Here is a 21847-nt window from a genome sequence, read left to right on the forward strand (position 1 = left end):
TAAGCAGGCACAGCTGGTTCACCCAAATTAAATGTATCTTTTATGTCGACAGAAGTGTGAAGCAACCCTAAACCCTAAACCCTAAACCCAAGGACGTTAATTCCAGTCACCCATTAATTTGTAGGACATGTTCGTGGACTCTGAGCAAAACTAAAGATCATTAAGTCCTTCAATTTATTCACATGTACATGTGTAAGGTTTGTTTTCATCTCTTCTGGAAGTTGAATGCCTTGATTGACAAGGCAAAGATGAATCCGAAGAGCACTGAAATCCCAACATGGACAATTGCAACAACACCTAGAAAGCCTTCTCTGTAGCCAAAATAATCCTTTATAAAATCTTCAACAGTTTCACCCGAATCAAGCGTATCCTTGATGCCTCCAAATTGTGAAGTAAGCAATCCGTACAAAGTCCACGACACCGGACACACCCAGTAGAACCATCTCCACCATATCGGAATTCTCTGTGCCACAAAAACCAATATATTGAGTCATGGTACGATATGTTAAATCAAATAAACAAGAATATGCAAAGTGATCATTTACAATGTGTTAAGGCGTTACTTACTGTTCTTGGAATGACGAATCCGGAAAAAACATTCCATAAGGGGTAGACGGCTGAGGAAGCTACAGCAGCAATGGTTGTGTTGGGAGTAATGCCCACAATCATCATACCATACAATGTGTAGTATAAGAAGGTGAAGTACATGAAGAAGAGATACCAAAGGAACTTGCTGACCGTCCAATCGAATCCGATCATGGTGTATACTATAAGCCCATAGATGATAGTTTGGAACAAAGTATATGGAAGCTCAATGATTATCTACAATAAAATTTGGAATTAGTGTTGGATGATTAGAGATTGGAAAGGATCATCTGCCCTCCAGAAGGGATTTGCAGTTCCCTTCTCTCCTCCAGCACTACTCCCTTTATTTCTAGCCCTTTGGATTGACTAAATCAAACGAGATTCAAAGGGCAGAAACAAGGGGAGGAGTACATAAGTAGAAAAGCGGAAGTTTGGAAATCACTTGGCCGAAAGCAAGCTTCACTTAACTTGGTATCATACCTGTCCCAAGGCATATGGAATAGCTGAGTACATTCCAGCAGCCCTTTCTCTGTAAAATACTATCCTTTCAATACCTACAACTGGCTGCACTGATGAGGCATTTTGTACCCCAATGAAGAGAACAGCAGAATACATAGAACCCATTGCATTAAGAACATCTTGTTGGTTATTCCTGCATTTCGCAAGAATTTCCCCCGTTTCAACACATTAGGTTTCATATTTCGTCACATACCTTACATATATAGAAATATCTCGAAAGTAATTAACACTATCTATGTACCTTTTGGAGCCAAGACCCCAGAATATTGTCCCAAATACTAAAGCCATCATAGCAGTGTACAAAAGTCTCACTGCACTGTATGACGGGTTTCGCCAGTAAGACCAATGCTGTTTCCATAGGCAAGCTATACACTGGTTGAAGAAAGACTGAGAATACTTTGTAGAAAAGTGCAAATCTCTTGAATTTGGTGGTGGAGTACTTAGTTCCTTGATCAAGACCTTATTGCTCCTAAACATTCGACACACGGTATGAGTAACTTGAACGTACGTGTAACAAAAAAAACATGATCGTTTGGCTTTCCATGAATTCAATTTCAATTTGTCATCCTTCAGTGTTTAATAAGATTTACACTAGAAGCTAATAAATAAAAGTTCAAACTTTTACGGAAATCCTACCTGTATAGTTCCGAGTTCTTATATATGTCACTGAAACTAACCCCGAGAGCCTCTTCTTGTCCTGCAGAAGTAACCTCCAACATCCAAGTTGCAGGATTGTGACTGTCCCGTAATTTAGAAACTCCACTAATTCCCTTGATGAAATAAAACTTTTTTATGTTAGCAGTCGAGCAGAACATTTTCAGATGGTATAGTTTCTGAGTATGTATTAAGCCTAACCTCAAAATAGTTGATCAAGTCGGAAGATTGGTGGCCTAAAGGCCCAACATATATTTCCTCACCTCCTCGTTTCAAAAGAAACAGCTGCAATGTGGGATAGTGAATTTCTCAGTTCTTTTTACACCAAGCAACATACTCAACTTGTATAATCCTAAGCATAAAAAGGTATCTAACCTCATCGAAAGCATCAAATATGTCAATGCTTGGCTGGTGAATGGTGCAGACTACAGTTCGCCCAGTGTCCACCGTATTCCTCACTGTTCTCATTACAATTGCTGCTGCCCTGGCATCAAGGCCAGAGGTTGGCTCATCCATAAATATTATGGAGGGGTTGGCAACAAGCTCTACTGCAATTGTTAGCCTTTTACGCTGCTCAGTTGAAAGACCATTCACACCGGGCAATCCAACAAGTGCTTCCTTTATTGAGGTCAGTTCCACAAGCTCCATCACTTCCTCAATGAACATCTACAACCAATAAGTATGGTTAATGATTTGACTTGATAGAAAGAAAATTAATGAAAATTATGTGCAACCTAGCTTTTGGTTGACATTGATTATATCATCTGCCTCAAGCCCCAATAAGAAAAACATAGTTTGAAAGTATACCTTTCTGGTTGGGGAATCAACCTCTGGTGGTAATCGGAGCCATGCTGAATAAACCAAAGCCTCATAAACCGTGACATGAGGAGAGTGTATATCTGTTTGTTCACAATATCCGGATATGCGAGCAAATGTTTCTTGATTTTTTGGATATCCAGATATGTTGATGTTTCCCTCGATATATCCACCTGTTTTCCTTCCGGCCAAGACATCCATTAGAGTAGTCTTTCCTGCACCACTAACACCCATTAGGGCTGTTAGGACACCAGGCCGAAAGGCACCACTCACACCCTTCAGAAGTTCTAGTCGATTCTCAGTTATGCCTTCAGCTTTCATTTCCTACAAGAATGCATAGCAAGTATGTAAATGCATTCCACACTAGAAGAAACGAGCAAGCACTTCAATAAATATGCCCCTCATCATCAGCAACCTTTACAAAAACAGAAAAGATACCTGTGGCATGTCAACTGCATATCTGATTTCATTAAATGTAATTGAGAGGGGTTCAAAGGAAGAACCATTCCTCGCTTCCTGTTACGATTGGCAGACATATTCTCTTGACTTTCATTTCTTGTCAATGAAAGCTCAGTGGTGTCTCCAGTTTTCTTGGCAAGTTTCTTTGCCAAGGCTTCTTTGGACATTACTGCCTGAGGCTTGTCAATGGCTACAGGAAATTTAGTGTGATTGTTAGAGCATTTCCAATGATGAGAAGAAAAATGTCGAAGTTGGTACTTACGATCAAGATACTGAAGTGCCAAGGTGAAAAGGAAGTTGAATAAAAGAATAAATCCAAGTAAAGCTACTACTCCAAGCCAGTACCAGCGCGCTTCTGGTAGTACCCCTCGAGACTTCATGACCAGAACTCCTAATGGTTCTGTGGAGTTGGCAGGAACCTATAATCCAAATGTTGTACACACGTACATTTTAGCTAACATTTTTCTTTGTTAATTTTTTTTTCTCATGTACTAACCCTTCATCTCAGTAAAAAAATGATGCTTACATGTCTCCAACTTTTTCCAAGAAATTCGTTGATGGCCAAGGCATTCATTCCATATGTCATCGGTGAGAGCCAATACCCCCACAACAACCATTTCTTCATATTGTCTGGTAACAAAAGGGGCATTTTTTACCATCAAATCTAAAAGAAGTTAACAAAAAATAAATGATAACGATGCATCTGTATAAATGATTCACCTCGAGATAAGATAAAGCCACCTAGAACGAAAACAACAACTAAAGCAGCAGACCCAAATGTGTTTGCAACAATTGGGCTCCTGCCTATTGCCGCTATCAATCGGAACAGTCCATTTGCCATCTGGCTAATACACAGCAGTAAAAGGAACTGTTTGAAGAACCTGATATTACAAACTTTCATCAGTTCCATAACAAATGGTTTCGAGGCCAAAATTTTAAAACTAATTTCTACTATGTTATGTTTTTCACCTTCCAATGCTCGGATCATAGCCTATAACGTAGTAAGTAACGGTCACCCAAATAGAAACCTCCACAATGGTCAAAGGGATCCTTATCAGACAATTCGGTAAAGCATATGCCCAAGCAGGAAAGAACAGAAGATCCCTTTGCTTGAAATACACAGGAAGTCTCATTACAGTCATAGCAAGTTCTGAGTACCCATTGAACATAATGATCAGCATTGTGAAAAACAAAGATCCCATGTAAATCCCACCATCTTCCACACTACCTCGGTGCATCTCAGTACGTAAGAATAATGTCATTGTTACCAAAGCCATTAAACTAAACTGAAAGCAAAATCAAAACCAGAGTTCAAATTAGCTGATTGCAGGTTAACAATCCAAATTTTCACTTGGCATTTATAGAATTACGAACGATTTTTTTTAAAAGCAATATGATAAGTCATATTTTGAATTCCAGCTGTTCTTCTAAAGCAATACGAGAATTCACATTGTGATTTTTAGGCTTAGTCTAAAGTGAATGTCCAACACATGCTCATACTCTACTTACTTGGATCATTTTGAAAATGTAGATAAACGAATTCCTCTTCATAAGTAAAATTTGTCTAGACATACAAGCTTTGTAAAGTTCCTTCTTGCTAACTCCATACTTCTTAGTTGTTAAAGATGCAGGGTTGCCTTTAGACTTGTCAAACGGAATGGCAAGCTCATCACCAAGTTCTCTACCGATGTGAAATGACTGCAATGCTTCAGCAAATTCATCGGAAGTTACAAAGCTATAAGGCTTCTCTTTCTGAGCCCAGTATTGCTCTTGATCTTTCCTTGATGTCACCTATAATAAACACAACAAAAAAAAAGTTGTAATTATCAAGTCTGATCTTCCTGCAGAAATTAAATAAGTAAACGGGAAGATATGTCATAGTACGACTAACTTACTTCTTGTAGGAAATCAGCAACTCCTTTCCTCTCTGGACATTTGAATCCCATGTGTTCAAAGAATTCAAGCACATTCTCACGAGGGCCTTGATACACAATGTGGCCATCTGAGAGGAGAATTATGTCATCAAAGAGATCATAAGTTTCTGGTGCTGGCTGCAAGAGAGAGATTAGAGCAGTTCCATTGAGGATGTGGATGGATTGTCTGAGTGAATTTACTATGTGATATGTAGTCGAACTGTCCAAGCCGGTAGATATTTCATCCATGAAAAGTGCTTTTGCTGGTCCAACCAGCATCTCCCCTGCAGTTTCAGGATTTAGAAATTGATAGGGACGAATTTGTGGTCTCTTCTAGAACTACAAACCTACCTGTGGTGAGTCTCTTTCTTTGTCCACCAGAGATACCTCGTCTCATGTGATCCCCTACCATTGTGTCAGCACAAATGTCGAGCCCCAGAACCTGCAAAACTTGATTAGCAAAAACAGAAGGAATAGAGTAAAGAGACCACATTTTTATGACCGTATGATGCAACCAGTCGATTTGTACTTCTTACATCATGCGGTCATTGAGTGGTAATTTTTTCACGATGCATTAATGTAGACGAATGGTGGGTACCTTGATTATGTAATCTGTAACTACATTGGTTTCCTGTCCTTCCAGTGCTGCTGCCTGTAAAATACAAGCAACACCGAAAAATAAATTTTCTTTTTTAAGAATAGGTGCGTAATTGCTGATATAAATGAATTATAAGGAGAAACATTTACAAGGAAAGTAGTATGTCTAAAATTTTCTTTCCTCCAGTACTCTTCCGTTTCTCATACCTTCATGTAAACATCAAGATCAGGATCCGGCTTAATGTTTTCGGCCTTCTCTCTCCTTGATAATTCTACCAGCACTTCTGAAAGTGTTTCCAACGCAAATGAACTTTGATTTTCATGAACTATACTTCAAACTAATTAATAAGTTAGACATGTAAAATTTCACTGTATTTTAACTGACCATAACGTGGCCCGACCCCTTGACATCTTGCTGAAAAAGCCATCGTTTCTCTCACTGTCAATTCCGGTATGTGTAGATCATGTTGACTAATATAAGCTGATGTTCTCTCTGGTATAAACTCTTCCATCCCATGTCCGTTGTATGTAACTCTCCCCGAAAGCTACAAGTTATTACAAACAATTACATGAAGCCGTAACACAAAAGTGGACGCTGTACGGTAAGTTGATTAGATAGAAGTAAATGTAATATGCTTACTTTTAGATCTTTACCAAGTTTTCCGGCCAGTGCCAATAGTAATGTGGTCTTTCCAGAGCCCGGGGGGCCTAAAAGCAGTGTCATTCTGCGCAAATTAGACCATAAATTTGAGAACTACCGTAAGTTAAATATTTGCATCAGTAATATTGCCTAATTAATTACCTTTTTGGCTTGATAATTCCACTAACATCATTGAGGATTGGTAATTGTTGCTTTCGACTTGGAAGAATATGGAGATAATTCAACAACAACTTCAGAGAGGAAAAAAAAAATGTGATACACAAGAGAAAGTTGAATTGCTACGTACAAAATCAAACTGCACAAATTTGTAAATAAAAAAAACGAATATAAATGTTTGATTCAAAAGTTGAATTACCTCTAACATATTAATGGAGAAGTTGAACATTGTAGGCAATGCCCTACCGCCAACATAAGTCTCTGCTTCAACATTTAAATGCTCGAACCGGACTTCAGTTGTCGGATATTCAAGTCCAACTCTGAGTGTAAATTTTGGAAAACAGAGAAAACCAGCTCCAAATAAGTTATGAGTTTCTTCTAGGGCCATTCAGCAAGGGTCCCAGGTGCAACCGCCCACAGGGGTCCCCAAAAAAATTTAAATGTAATATCGACACACCAGTTCAAGAAATACTAAATGACGAACTATTTTTCCAAACATACTGAACACAAAATGATCTCTATACGCTCCACCAATATCACCGATATTGTTCCAACTTAATCATTTATTACTAGGTGTTTAAAACAAAAAGGTCTCGGTGTTATTAGTTGTGGGAGCTCCCATGTTTTATTTGTAAATTATTTTGCATGGGACCGATGTAAGATCATATTCTCCAACACAAAATTCTCAACCAATTCATGAACAAGTTAATGAAAAAGAAAAAGTCAAATGCAAATGTAAGTTAAACCAGTTGGTCGGTATTTAACCCTTGCACTCAGTTCAAATGATTTTCTCTATAAACTGTTAAGTTATTGTAGTTCAGAATATTTTCTTCTAAAAAAGAGAGAAAAAGTCGAATTGATATACCTGTTCATGCGATCCTTGAGCTTCAACAAGAACTTCTCATTATCTTCCTCAGCAATCTTCACCAGTCTCTCCAACAAGTTCTTCCTTTCTAGTAATCCCAGATTCGTCACATCAATCTCTCTAGCTTTGCCCTCCTCTTCCGCAAGCAGACCTCTCCGCGTGCGTAAATACGTAGGCAGTCTCTCGATAGCAGCCCATGTCAGAGACTCTTCATCATCTTCTTCGTGACGAGAAGACATGGAGAAAACTTCCATGGAAGTGTTTTTCCACATGTCAAAGCTGCTACGTCCACTCCCAGGATTGCTCATTGTCCCTTCACTTCAACTACTGCACTAATTTCTTATCATATAAAATCAAATTCCAAACACAACCCACCAAGCTTTCCCACACTTACATGCAAAATAAAATTGTATTTCGTGGACTTCAGAGCTGAATAACTGAGATATTAATTGAAATGGCTTTCAGGGTTTATGAACGGACACAGAGATGACCAAACGCATCTGTCATACCAGCTATCTCATTCCCTTCGGTGGGTATGGGAGTTTGATACATAATATTTATACGAACTTCAAACTAGAAGTGAGACTTTGGACTTATATTTTATTCTTTTATAATGCAACGATATAATTATTATAAAATAAAAAATAAAAAATAAAAGGTGGGAGAATAATTTACTTTATCAAACTCGTTATATATACGAGAGATTTGAAACTTTGAATCTAATATTTCTCATTTATAAGTTAAGAAGAATATAACTAGATCGTAACACTAACTGATACATATTATATTTGAAGCATGTATATAAAAATAATAATGCAACATTTCCTAATAAAAAAAAAATTAGTCTTAAAAAGAAAAGAAAAAACTTTAGTCTTACACTTATGCCAATTTGATACGTAATTTACATTTTACCGTGTGTGAAATTTTTGCCACAGTATCTTTTGGTGTTTAACTATTCATTGCATATTGTAATTTATATTGTCTTCCGATATAAGAATCTTGTATTCTTTAAGAATACTCTGATTTACAGTTAAGAGATACAGCAGAACATTGTGATTTGCAAGCAAGGACAGTAGAGTAAGAAGCCTTGTTTCTTTAATTAGCGTGCATATTGAACTGTCCAAGAACTCAAAATTATGTGCCACCGATTGCACAGATTTAAGTAATAGAGTTTACGATCAAAACGAAAAGAAACTGCCCCAGATCAGATCTGCAGGAGTTTCCTTACACAGCAAACAAAAATCAATGATCATTTGCTTAATTAATTAAGAGGTGAAACTACAGGATTGTTTATTGAATCAAACATGCTAATTCCAAGACTTATCATCCTCACCGTCTCCTGTCATTATGCAGTTAATGAACAAATTAATTTGATGAAATAATTCTTTCATCGTGGTATGAATCTGTCGCTTAATATCCCAGCTAGCTAGATTTGATCAATTTCTAAAATGATGAGGAGTGAGACTCTGAGAGTTCCATTATAAATGTAATCTTTCAACAAAATAGCACAAGCACGATTAATCGGTATATTTTTTTTTCTTTTTTTTTTTTCCAATTAATTATGTCATCACTTAGCACCAGCTACAATGTCATCCCCTTATTAATAAGGTCGTCTCTAATCACGAAGGTTAAACGTAGCTCTCTAAAAATTAATATATAAAGATGACGTTAAAGACAAAAAATTTCATCTCCAACCATGAGGGCTATATTTTATTACTTTTTTAGATCAAACTTAGCCTGCCATGAGACTACATGCCAAACTTAGTCTGATTCTTTTAAGTTGATTTCCTTTTCCCTTTGGTTAGAGACAGATTTTATCAATTTTATTACTAAATATGGCATCTAGCTCTTCATTGGAGATGACCTAAGCTCCGGGAGATTCTTTGTGGTGCTTGCTTGCTGGTGGGGCTTCCATGATAAAATGCTTTCAGAACGTGATGATGCGAGGCCAGATCAAAATCAGTGAAACACTAATCCTATGTGATAGAAAAAAGAATGTACAATTTCCAGTACAAGTTTCTTACATTTTCTCTTACACTACATGTAATTTTGCTACGAAAACTAATAATTTCAGCCATAAATTAATTCCTTCTACCTCAATATTTTGCCAGCTTTTGCAAATATTTAAGCAATCATCCATGTCCGTTGGCATTGGAACTTGAAGCATACGCGTCATTTTGAAATTTTTTTTTAATTATGACGAGAACATAAATAATACACTAAGTGTTTTAAAGAAATTTTTTCAAGTACATGTCACACATGCTGACTTGGAGTTCCCTACAAATAAGCATCTGGCACCTATCCTTCTACTTCTTAAGTTACACTAAAATACCCATTTTACCCTTATATTCATTTCACAAAATAATTAAATAATTAAAAAAAAAATTTGAAGTTGCGTGGTGAGCTCCAGCGCTTTCCTGCAAATCGAAAATACGCACTTCTCCATCGCCCATCCCCATCCCCCATACCCCATCCCTCATCCCTCCACGGCTCCACCGGTCCACCCATCCTGCCCTTCCGCATCACCTCTCTCCCTATCTATTTCTTTCTCTCTCTGTTCCTCTTTTTATTTCTTCTCTTTCCTGCTCCAGAGTAAGAACAAAAAAGATGTCGGCGAACTCCGGTTGATAGATCGAGATTGACGACAGCAGATCTGAGTTGGAGTCGCCGCCGCCAATCTCTGGGCTCCATGCAAGGTAAGAGCGGAAGAGAGAGGGGAAAGGAAAAATCACCGACCGGTGATGGTGGGTGCGGGTGGTTCGGCGTCGTCATGCTCGGCAGCCTCTGATGTCATTTTGAGTTTATTTTAAAATAATTGTCAGTTTTTAAATTTAAAAGAATAAAATATACAGATGTCAAATGTTCGTTAGTGGAATTCTAGGTCAGCGCATATGTGACATGGACCTGAAAAAATTTCTCGTCGTTTTGGTTTTTAAATTATTTTCAGTTTTGGTAAACGATTTTTTTATTCAAAAAAAAGAGTTAGCCCTAACGAGAATTACGAATAATGTTACCAACCCCGCAGTGGTAAACGTCCTCTGATCGACTGTAAAACGTCACTGCTTACTACTGTGTTCTTTGATGGAGACGTCATTGCTTACTTCATAATTCATATCACAAAAATACATTTCCTTCCACTTTCATTGGAGAAAATTGCGTTGGACCGTCCATTTCTTACTTGAATATTCGTTGTTTTTGTAAGAAAAAAAAATTCTCATGACTATTTAGGCAACTAACATATAGCTCATAATTCCGTAGTTGAACAAACTTTTAAAAAATATAGATAAAAAAAATTTCCCCATGCTAGTACTGAAAATTATGCATACATACAATCCACAGAACAATTAGATATATATAATAATAAATGATAGAACAATAATGTCGTAAGCAGTGACAAATGAGATACGTGATTTTTTTTTTTTTTTTTTCATCGTAGGGGAAGATCATGAAGCTCAAATATTGTTTTTGAAGAGATTAAAATAAAGGAAATTTTAGTTCAACCCATTGTTTTATTTTTGCACCTAATTTAAAAAATATTTTTAATAGAATTTCAACTTTGCCATTAAATAAATAAAAAGATTTTAGAACAAAAATAGATTTGTAGGTTGGCCATAGCCACCATCGAGGAAAATAGAGGGGAAAAGAGGTTTTCACCACAGCACCTCTCTATTTTCTTCGACAAGTGCAATCGAAGTTCCGATGACCATTAATGCTCTCTTTTCTCTTTTTTTGTTTCCTTATACGAACTTAGATTCAATCAATCGGAAAAGAGAGAAAGGGGGTTCGTATTCTTTTCAAGGTATGAGAAAAGAGAGGAAGAGAAAGAGAAGGAAATGAATGAATGAAGATATCAGTTCTTGACAAACTCATGGAAATTTTTTGTCGACGTTTGGGTTCACTGAAAATAATGGAGACGTGCATTGATGTGGTGTGTTTAAGGTTATTCAGTGTAGAGATAAAAATACGAGTCTATTTTTTTTTTAATTATTTAAGGTAAATATGGGGATTTATTGCACAAAATTGTTTGATTGGGTGTAGAAATAAAACAAATGTATCCAAATAAAATTTCCCATAAAAATATTTGTTACAAAAATAATAATGTCTAGTCACCATTCGAGCTAGCTCGAATGCGTAGTATCAACATCAATTTACTTCCTTGCCCTACATTAATTCTCTCTGAAAATTTTTAGTGAACACTTTTCTCTCATGGCAATCATGTTCAAACAATACATTAGGTCATCTCCAACCAAAAGCATTTGGCCAACATTAGCCCTAAAGTTGGATACGACAGTCTACAACCAAAGGGCATTTTTATAAATAGGCGTATTTTGGGGGTTCAAGTCGGCTCAACTCAACCTTTAATATAAAGGGCTATGTTGTTTGAGGCCCGCCCTAGAGGCCCGACCATTTGAACCCAAGAAGGCTTGGTCGGGCCCGCATAGGCCCAACTTGAGAGCCCATTTTAGATCCCAATTTAGATAATATACTCAAAATAAAAAGTCACTACTCACTTTGGCCCGAACTCTGTTTTTTAAGTAATAAGGCCATTTTAGCTTGGCCCATGTGATCCAGACCGGCCCGTTTGGCCTATAAAAGGCCAGTAGTGAGCTAGGTTCGGACCTTAAAATTTTGGAAAAGCCCGGTCTAGCCCGAGCTCATAAAATTTAGACCGAACTGGCCTGACCCGACCCATTAACAAACCCTACTCGTAAGCGTGCATTATCTAGTTTCTAAATGATTACTACTTCTCTCTCATTGTTCTCTTTTAACCACTCATTCCACATATTTTCTCTTCTTGAACTAACTGCGTCAAACCCAAAGAACTACCAACGATCACGAATTGTACGATGTCTCTAGACAATTTGTCGATCGATCCAGTTACAAAGTTACTATCCGCAACCTCCTTCTACACACCCATGTATTCTATTTGGACATTCATTGACTAAATTAAATTTTAAATTCGCACAAGGGGTTATTAGTCTTATATTCCAACATAATATGCTAATTCTTTGTTCCAACACACCATGCTATATTCTTTATTCCAACACCAACACCTCATGCATAGCATGTAGGTTGGATGGATCCTTGTAAGTTCTAACATCCAGTAGGTAGTGATTATTAATAATCCGTGATAAGTCTCCTTGAATTAAACTTATCATTCATTATCCATCATTTTCAATTTTCTCTTTTAATATAGCATCTGACTGCCAACATACTTAAAATCTTTTTCATCCAGGATAAAACAAAAAGGGTTACAAACTGTTGTTGTTTTTAGGACAACATGAAACTTTATTGATTTAGGAAGTAAATTCACCCTTCTTTTTTCTCTTTTTACGCTTCTCCATTTTAATTTCCTATCCCTATACTCGTTTGATTTATTCAATCCATAAACAAACAAAAATACATGAAGAGCGCATAGAAAGAAAAAGAAGAGTACGGCAATCACTACTCCTAATTTATAGGTTGAACATACTATTACACGTAGCTGAGATACAACACCTTAGATATTGGCCCAAAGATATATATAATATATATTAAACAAAAACGAAATTTACATGTTAAATGAAAATAAAATTAAAATTTAAGATCAAACTCCATGCCTATGGAATAGGCTTTGGCATAGTTCCTAACATGTATATTATGCACACGATCTTGGAACTTCAGCAAAACCAAGGACCCGAAGCGATGGTACTTGCTTTTTCCGTTTTCCACAATTTCCTCTCATCTCTTTTGGAAATTAAATACCTTGATTGAGAAGGCAAAAGTGAAGCCAAAGAGCACACAAATGCCAACATGCACAGCTGCAACTGCACCCAAAAAGTCCCGTCTGTACCCAAAGTAATCCCTCACGAAGTGTTCCACACTTTCACCTGTATCAAACTTGTCGTTTATGTCTCCAAACTGCGAAGCAACCAATCCGTACAACGTGTATGAAACTGGGCATATCCAATAGTACCATCTCCACCATATTGGCATTCTCTGTGATACAAAGATAGGCAGTACATTGTTCATCCTTCGTCGTGATACAACGGGGAAGTTTTTTTAAACAAAAACCAGAGGTGCATAAGAATTATAGGAACTTACTGTTCTTGGAACGATGAATCCTGAGAAGAGATTCCATATTGCATAGAAGGCAGACGAGACTATGGCAGCAATGTTGTGATTGGGAGTCACGGCAACGGTCATCATACCATAGAATGTGAAGTATAAGAAAGTGAAGTACATGAAGAAGAGATACCAAAGGAACTTGCTGACTGTCCAATCAAATCCGATCATGGTGTATACAATAACTCCGTATATGATTGTCTGAACAAAAATATACGGGAGCTCAATCACTACCTGCAAATCATTGGAACTTGGTGAGGTACCTATCATGGTCGAGTTCAACAAAAACTAATAAAGTTCATGTTTATACAACTTCATGGGTAAGAGTAACCAAGTAGAGACTGAAACGTGCTTAGATAAATTGTTTTTTTTTTTTTTCTTTTTTCTTTTTTTGTTCTCTCTGAATTTTGTGTACATTTCAGTAAAGAAGAATCACAGTTTGATTGGATCATCTACCCTTTAGAAAGGCAACCTTATTGAGTGAAATACCTGTCCAAAGGCATATGGCAATGCCGAGTACATTCCAGCGGCCCTTTCTCTGTAAAAGACTGTCCTCTCAATAGCCACAACCGGCTGTACTGATGCGGCATTTTGTACCCCAATGAAGAGAACAGCAGCATACATGGAACCCATTGCATTGAAAAGATCTTGGCGGCTTGTCCTGCATTTTCAAATAATTATTGTCAAATTAAGGAGTAAATTTTTTCATTTTCACACTACGTTGTATGCTTCAAACTCGGGGTGCCATTCACCTTTTCGAGCCCAGATCCCAAAATATTGTTCCGAACATTAAAGCTATGAAAGTTGTGAACAAGAGTCTCACTGCACTGTATGGCGGGTTTCGCCAGTATGATAAATGTTGTTTCCATAGACAGGCCATACACTGGCTGAAGAAAGACTGAGAGTACTGAGTAGGGAAGTACAAGTCTTTTGAACCTGCTGGAGGAGTGCTTAGCTCCTTGATCATGGCTTTGTTTCTCCTGAACAATTCAAGATGTTATTAGTAGTTGCAAAACCAAGTGTACTTAAACTGAACTAGAGATTTCTTCAACTTCCAGGTTTTAGGAGCATCTAGAATTTGTATTAGAAACTTCAGTGGTGGAACCCTACCCATATAGTTCTGAGTTCCTATATATTTCGGTGAAGTTAACACCAATACTTGCTTCTTGTGCTGCAGCAGTAATCTCTAGCATCCAAGTTGCAGGATTGTAACCATCCTTAATTTTGGGAACTCCATCAATATCCTTTGATGAAACAAAAATCATGTCAGTAATTACAATTAGATATGACAATGTTTGCGAGAGTGGGAATTTGTAAACATGTTAAATATATATATTGGCAACATGCTTCTATGAGCCTTACCTCAAAGTACTTGATTAAATGGGAAGAATGGCGACCTAAAGGACCGACATATATTTCTTCACCTCCTCTTTTCAAAAGTAACAGCTGCAGTGAGGCATTGAATTGCTCAGTTCTGGTAATATTAAGTAGCACATTCAAATTTTATAATTGTACAGTTTAAAGAGTGTCTCACTTCATCGAAAGCATCAAATATGTCAATGCTTGGCTGATGGATGGTGCAGACTACAGTTCGCCCGGTGTCCACTGTATTCCTCACCGTTCTCATCACAATTGCAGCTGCCCTGGCATCAAGGCCAGAGGTTGGCTCGTCCATAAATATTATGGATGGATTGGCAACAAGCTCTACTGCAATCGTTAGCCTTTTACGCTGCTCAGTTGAGAGGACCATTCACTCCAGGCAATCCAACAAGTGCTTCCCTTATCGAGATCAGTTCAACAAGCTCCATGACTTCCTCAATAAACATCTGCAAACAATTTTATCATCAGATTTATAGCAAACAACTTGACCGAGCAGACCACACTAAAATGACGTATATGCAACCTTTCTGTTATATACTTTACCCTTCTGGTTGTGGAATCAACCTCAGGAGGCAACCGGAGGGATGCAGAGTAAGCCAAAGACTCATAAACTGTAACATGAGGAGAGTGTATATCGGTTTGCTCACAATATCCTGATATGCGAGCAAATGTTTCTTGCTTCTTTGGGTACCCAGATATTGTGATGTTTCCTTCGATATATCCACCCTGTTTTCCTCCCTGCCAACACATCCATTAGGGTAGTCTTTCCAGCGCCACTAATACCCATTAGAGCTGTTAAGACTCCCGGTCTAAAAGCACCGGTCACACCCTTCAGAAGTTGTAGTCGATCCTCAGTTACCCCTTGAGTTTTCATTTCCTGCAACCATGTTATAAATGGAAGGTTAAAGATGCAATCAGTGCTACTCACAGAGAAGTAAAGAGTAACATTGTTACCTGAGTCTCAAAAAAAATCATGAATAACCAAAAACAAAAGAAGCATTTTTTTTTTTTTTTAGAAAAGCTCTTCAAGCCTGAAATCTCAAGCATTGTTTTCTCTTACATAAAACTGAAAAATACCTGGGGCATGTCAACGGCATAGTTGATTTCATCAAAAGTAATCCAAAGGGGTTCAAAAGGCAGAACCATTCCTCGCTTCTTGTTTCCATTGACTTCAGAAATGCTGCCCACTCTCGCAGACAATGTTCTGGATGATACACTTCTTCGACTTTCATTCCTTGAGTCTGCGTTGTTAACCAAGAAATCATGTTATAGATTGAAATAGGCAAGCTACAAGGGAGACATAATCTTGGGAACTTTTCAACCCACCAGAAGAGTTCTTTCCTCTTGATGATAGCTCAACGGAATCTCCAGCTTTATCGGCAAGTTTCTCAGCGAAGGCCTCTTTGGATAGTACTGCTTGAGGCTTCCCAAATGCTGCAACAATGTTGTTCGGGTCATTAGAAATTCTGTTCATATGGAAACTCCAAAAACATATGTACATAGATACTTACGGTTAAGAAACTTCAAGGCCAGAGTGTAGAAGAAATTGAATAGGAAAATATAACCGATTGTAGCTCCTACTCCAAGCCAGTACCAATACGGTTCTAAGAAAACCCCATGAGACTTCAAGATCATGATTCCTAACGATTCTGTTGAGTTAGGAGGAACCTATAACACAAATATATCAGCTAATGTTTACAAAATTAAATCACAAAATATTTTAGTTTTTTCTGCTTACATGGCTCCAACTGTCTCCGAGAAACTCATTGACAGCTATAGCGTTTTGGCCGTACATCATCGGTGAGGCCCAATAACCCCATACCCACCACTTCATCACATTATCTGATTCAAAAGGACATGTTTAAAACCATCAGCCAAAAGAAATGTGATATTTTTTTTGTTAGATTATATTGTTTTCGTGCATGGTTCACCTCGAGACAAGACAAAGCCACCCAAAACAAGTACTGCAACCAAAGCGAAAGAACCGAATGTGTTTGCAACAATTATATTCCTCCCTAATGCTCCCATGAATCGGAAGAGTCCTGATGCCATCTGGTTGAGCAATAGGAGTAAAAGATATTGCTTGAGAAACCTGCCATTGAGAGTTGTCATCAGATTCTGGAACCAAATCTGAATTATAAATAGGAAATGTAGTGTGTAAGGTGTTTTCTTTATCACCTTTCGAAATTTGGATCAAAACCGATTACATAGTATGTCATGATCACCCAAACGGCAACTTCTACGAAGCTGATAGGGATCTTAAGGATCCATGTCGGTAAAGAGTATGCCCAAGCAGGATAGAACAGAAGGTCCCTTTGCTTGAAAAATACAGGAAGTTTCATGATAGTCATGGCAAGCTCTGAGAACCCATTAAACATAATCATGACCACTGCGAAGAACATAGCACCCATGAAAATACCCCCATCGTCAACTGTATTCTTGTGCAAGTTAGTCCGGCAAAATAGCGTCATTGATATAAAAGCCATTAGAGTGAGCTGAGACCAAAAACCACAAGAAATTAATATGCCTAGTACTCATTGAGTTTCACCAAACAACTCTGCTTTCCATATAGAGTTTGCACTTATTTCATATTATTTTCTAGCAGATTACAAATACAGTGTGATTAAAATTTACATTAAGTACCACTTACCTGAGTCATTTTGAAAATGTAGACGAACGAATTCCTCTTCATAAGCAAGAATTCTCTATCAATGCAAGCTTTAAGCAATTCCTTCTTGCTAACACCATACTTCTGAGTTGTCAAAGCTGCGGGGTGACCCATGGACTTTTCAAATGGAGTAGCAAGCTCATCGCCAAGTTTTCGACCAATATGAAATGACTGAAATGCTTCAGCAAATTCCTTGGAAGATATAAAACTATACGGCTCTTCTTTATCCGCCCAGTACTGCTCCTGATCTTTCTTTGATGTTACCTATAATGCAGCAGGCAAGCGAAAAATACTGAAAGGTTAGGAACTTAGGAGAAAGCGACCTCTCTGAAGAACGAAACAGTAGTAAGACAACAATAAGAGTGCAAATTATACTTCTTGTAAGAAGTCAGCTACTCCTTTCCTCTCTGGACATTTGAATCCCATGTGTTCAAAGAAATCAAGCACATTTTCACGGGGACCTTGGTACACAATTTGTCCATCAGACAGAAGAATTATGTCATCAAATAAGTCGTAGGTTTCTGGTGCCGGTTGTAGAAGAGAGATAACAGCAGTTCCACTGAGGATGTGGATGGATTCTCGGAGTGATTTCACTATCTGAAATGTTGTTGAACTGTCTAAACCGGTTGATATCTCATCCATAAAAAGCGCTCTTGCCGGCCCGACCAGCATCTCCCCTGCAGTTATGGATCAGAATTTTTAATAACCAATAGGCAAAGAAAGTGCGTCTAGCATTAGTTACGACTGAAAGATAATCGATGTTTTACCTGTTGTGAGTCGCTTCTTTTGTCCGCCAGAAATACCTCGTACCATTTCATCCCCCACCATGATGTCCGAGCAAACCTCAAGTCCCAAAATCTGCAAAGTTTTTGTTATCATCTGAAAGAAAAAATGGTCCCAAAATCTAATATATTTTCTCAGCTTTGAGCTTAAACTTCGAAGGAAAAAGAATCCACCTTGAGTATATAATCTGTAACTACATTGGTCTCCTGTCCTTGCAATGATGCTGCCTACAAAAGTTGAAAAGCATTTCAAAATATTGAAAACGGCTTTTTATACCAGCACTTTTGCATTATCTGAAATATGTTATTAACAGAAAGTTCTGTGCATATTAAGTTTACCTTCATGTAGATATCTAGATCAGGATCTGGTATAATGTTCGCTTCCTTTTCTCTCCTTGATAATTCTGCCAACATTTCTGAAAAGATTCCAAATGAAAATTTTGATTCAGATTCATGAGAATTCTTCAGTTCAAACACAAAAGTCAAATTTCTTGGTGTTTCAACTCACCATAACGTGGTCCGACCCCTTGACATCTTGCTGAAAAAGCCAGTGTTTCTCTCACTGTCATTTCGCCTATGTGGAGATCATGCTGACTAATATAAGCTGAGGTCCTCTCCGGCACAAACTCTTCCATCCCATGTCCGTTATACTCAACTCTCCCAGAAAACTACAAGTTTATGAACAATTTATTGAATCATGAGGTGAAACAACTATATTAAGTAAAGGGTTGCTTACAGAATTGGAATCTTATATCCTTACTTTTAGATCTTTAGCAAGTTTTCCAGCCAAAGCCAATAGTAATGTGGTTTTTCCAGAGCTTGGGGGTCCTAAAAGCAGTGTCATTCTGCAGAAGCCGAATCCGAAAAATTAGAAGTGGACAGTTAAAAGGTGTGTGATGATTTACACCACTACTTAGTTCAAGCCAGTTACCTTCTAGGCTTGATAATTCCACTAACATCGGCAAGGATCGGTAACGGATGCTTTCTACTTGGAAGAACGTGAACAAAATTCAGGCATCCCTTCAAACAGAAAATGTATTCGTCATTAAGTTTCAAAACTATAAATTGTTGAAGTTGCATAATTTAAAAGGTGAAATCGTTGATCACCTCAAAAATATTAGCCAAAAAATTGAATATTGTAGGTAAAGCCCTGCCTCCCACATAAGCTTCTGCTTCGACATTTAAATGCTCAAAACGCACTTCAATTGTTGGAATATCAAGTCCAACGCTGAGACAAACCAAACAACAAACATAAAATTTTCAAAACAAAATCTGACCACAAATTTCTTCAGAAAAGCTAAAAATATGAAAACCTATTGCACAAAAGTCCCATCTTGTTTCTTTTCTTTTGAAAAGACGATATTCAAAACGACTCTGATTCACAGGAACATATTTCAACTTGGGTGCGAGGGTGCATATACACTACCTTGACCAACTGCGTCTACGATCCCCATTTCTTTTCTTGAATTTCACAATACAAGTTAATTAAGATGCAAAACTTACCGATTAATCCGGTCCTTGAGCTTCAACAAGAACTTCTCATTATCTTCATCTGCAGTTTTCACCAGCCTCTCCAACACATTCTTTCTTTCAAGCAACCCAAGATTCTTGATATCAATCTCTCTTCCTTTGCCTTCTTCCTCAGTGAGAATGCCGCGCTGAATGCGCAAATAAGTAGGCAGCTTCTCAATGGCTGCCCATTTCAGAGCTTCTTCATCATCGGCATCGTGTGAAGACTTGGAGAAAACATCCATGGTGCTGTTTCTCCAAATATTTGAACTGCTCAAACGAGCACTACTCACTCTAAATATGTCACCATTACCATTATCCATTTTTTCTCCTTTTTATTTTCACTTCCCAATACAATCAAGCACAACAACCCACAAGGCCTTGTGAATCTCATGCAAACAAACACGTAGTCGTGGATTTCTGAGAAGAAAGCAGCTCGGTATCCCGGATGGGACTGAATATTTATGGATGAACAGGCTGCAGAGTTAACATTAATAATGCATGAGGCAGGTCCGTGTTTCTGTGTTCCTGCATTGAGAGGATTTTGTGGGGGTTTTCTGAATTTTTGAGTATGAAGCGAGAGAAGGCTATTTATACACAAACTAAATTAATAGTCAACTTGTATAGTACTGTATATTGTTGTTGAAATATGATGTAAGGGCACATATCATACATACATGGCTCAACTTGAAATAAAAATGAAAAAGAAACTAGAAGTTGTGAAAATATTATCCAATATAATGGGTGGAAGTTACTATAGTTGTATTTCGGTTGTGAAAAATTATTATGAGTGACTGTAATACATGTGTGCTATTTTCACAGTGGGATTCTCATATATATACAAGCAATATTTTATATTGAATTATCTAAATTACAAGAAGTGAGATTCAAACTTGAGTACAGATGAAAGTGAACGTTGTTCTAATCAACTTGGCTAACTCATAGATGAACAATGCGTTTCTTTTGAGAACCTTCACAATGGAGTTTTAAAATCATTAATGAAGTGGCATTTTACTTGAGCTGTCCAAGAATCCAAAATCCAAATAATATATATGACTTGCCGACAATTTTAATTGTCAATGAGAACTAGTAACAAAAAATCAATAGATAAGGAAGAAGAAAGATTCTGTCCAGAAGAAAAATAAATTAGAAATGATTGTGCGCCAAGTATTGTTTCTTCGCCACGCTAACTCCGAGACAACACTAAATAGAATAAGTTTTAATGTCAACTTAGGCCCTGGTTAGAGATTGTAAATCTTATGCCACCATACAAAGCTTGTATAATTTAAGGACTTCTAAATTAAAGAATATTTTAAATTAAAGGATTAACTGTGTATTGGGTTTGTTTATAGGATCCCTAAGATTGGATTAGTAATATGGCACATGCAGTCTGGTAATGTAATCCTTGAAATAAGCATATTTTCTCACAAGAAAAGAAGAAGACGAAGAAGAAGAATGTTGTAATTTTTAGTAAACGGACCCTTTTGTTTAACCTATAAGATATGATTTTTTTTTTTTTTTTGGGCAGGTAATTCATATATTTAGTCATTATTTCTTGGCAGACACTACTCCTTTAACAAAAGCTTTTGGCAGTCTTCTAGTTTCCAGTAAAGAGACCTATTTCATGGAAAACAATCAAAATTTGAGCATCACCAAGGCATGCTTCGATCCACACATCAAGCTGAAAAAAGGTGTGGCATATTAGGATTTAACCACATCAAAGGGATGAGGAAGTTAACACAAAATTTGTGTCATGTAATTTCCATAAAATCCGATTGACGAAAAGAAAAGAAAAAATTAACACATATATGAATGTCCCTTATTATTAAGATTGGGTAATATGGATTAAAGGGTGAGGTACAGTGACAAAGTTGACATCTTTCTAGAAGTACTAGCTACTTAAATTTTTATGTCAAGGTAGCATATAATAGATTAGCAAATAGCACCATATATAGTAAATTCGCATATAATACATGTATTATATATATATATATATATATGTATGTACATGTTTTTTAAGAATACTTATGTTTTTAGTACACGTTTGAATGATTCGTTAAATTGCACGTTTTTTAAAACTCCAACATCTGATCCACGTACTTACGTACTTTTCACGTTTAGTACATGTTATATATTTAGACGTATTTATCAATAATACACATAAATTTTACGTATTCA

At 37.2% G+C, this 21847-nt stretch overlaps 2 protein-coding genes across 2 annotated transcripts; both read right to left on the bottom strand.

The window, feature by feature from the left end:
* Window positions 1–205: 205 nt before the first annotated feature.
* On the bottom strand, window positions 206–7497 carry LOC103927579 (pleiotropic drug resistance protein 1-like). Its single transcript, XM_009336519.3, is given in 24 exon segments — window positions 206–463; window positions 568–822; window positions 1066–1237; window positions 1346–1573; window positions 1741–1874; window positions 1960–2043; window positions 2134–2424; window positions 2566–2898; window positions 3013–3065; window positions 3068–3223; window positions 3296–3452; window positions 3560–3663; window positions 3754–3914; window positions 4003–4319; window positions 4543–4824; window positions 4929–5230; window positions 5298–5388; window positions 5545–5598; window positions 5751–5827; window positions 5929–6088; window positions 6184–6268; window positions 6346–6434; window positions 6560–6680; window positions 7226–7497. Coding segments are annotated over 24 exon segments (4236 nt in total).
* Window positions 7498–12667: 5170 nt separating this feature from the next.
* Window positions 12668–20212, bottom strand: LOC103927580 (pleiotropic drug resistance protein 1-like). Its single transcript, XM_009336520.3, is given in 26 exon segments — window positions 12668–13204; window positions 13310–13564; window positions 13820–13991; window positions 14083–14310; window positions 14441–14574; window positions 14693–14776; window positions 14865–15074; window positions 15076–15156; window positions 15254–15442; window positions 15444–15587; window positions 15788–15951; window positions 16037–16144; window positions 16222–16378; window positions 16449–16552; window positions 16642–16802; window positions 16889–17205; window positions 17361–17642; window positions 17754–18055; window positions 18146–18236; window positions 18335–18388; window positions 18500–18576; window positions 18669–18828; window positions 18921–19005; window positions 19092–19180; window positions 19268–19388; window positions 19664–20212. Coding segments are annotated over 26 exon segments (4356 nt in total). The 5' UTR covers window positions 19993–20212; the 3' UTR covers window positions 12668–12946.
* Between the last annotated feature and the right edge of the window lie 1635 nt (window positions 20213–21847).

The sequence above is a fragment of a genome, unplaced genomic scaffold (genome assembly GCF_019419815.1).
Source record: "Pyrus x bretschneideri cultivar Hongxiangsu unplaced genomic scaffold, Pyrus_bretschneideri_v1 Contig1, whole genome shotgun sequence".
NCBI classification, from domain to species: domain Eukaryota; kingdom Viridiplantae; phylum Streptophyta; class Magnoliopsida; order Rosales; family Rosaceae; genus Pyrus; species Pyrus x bretschneideri.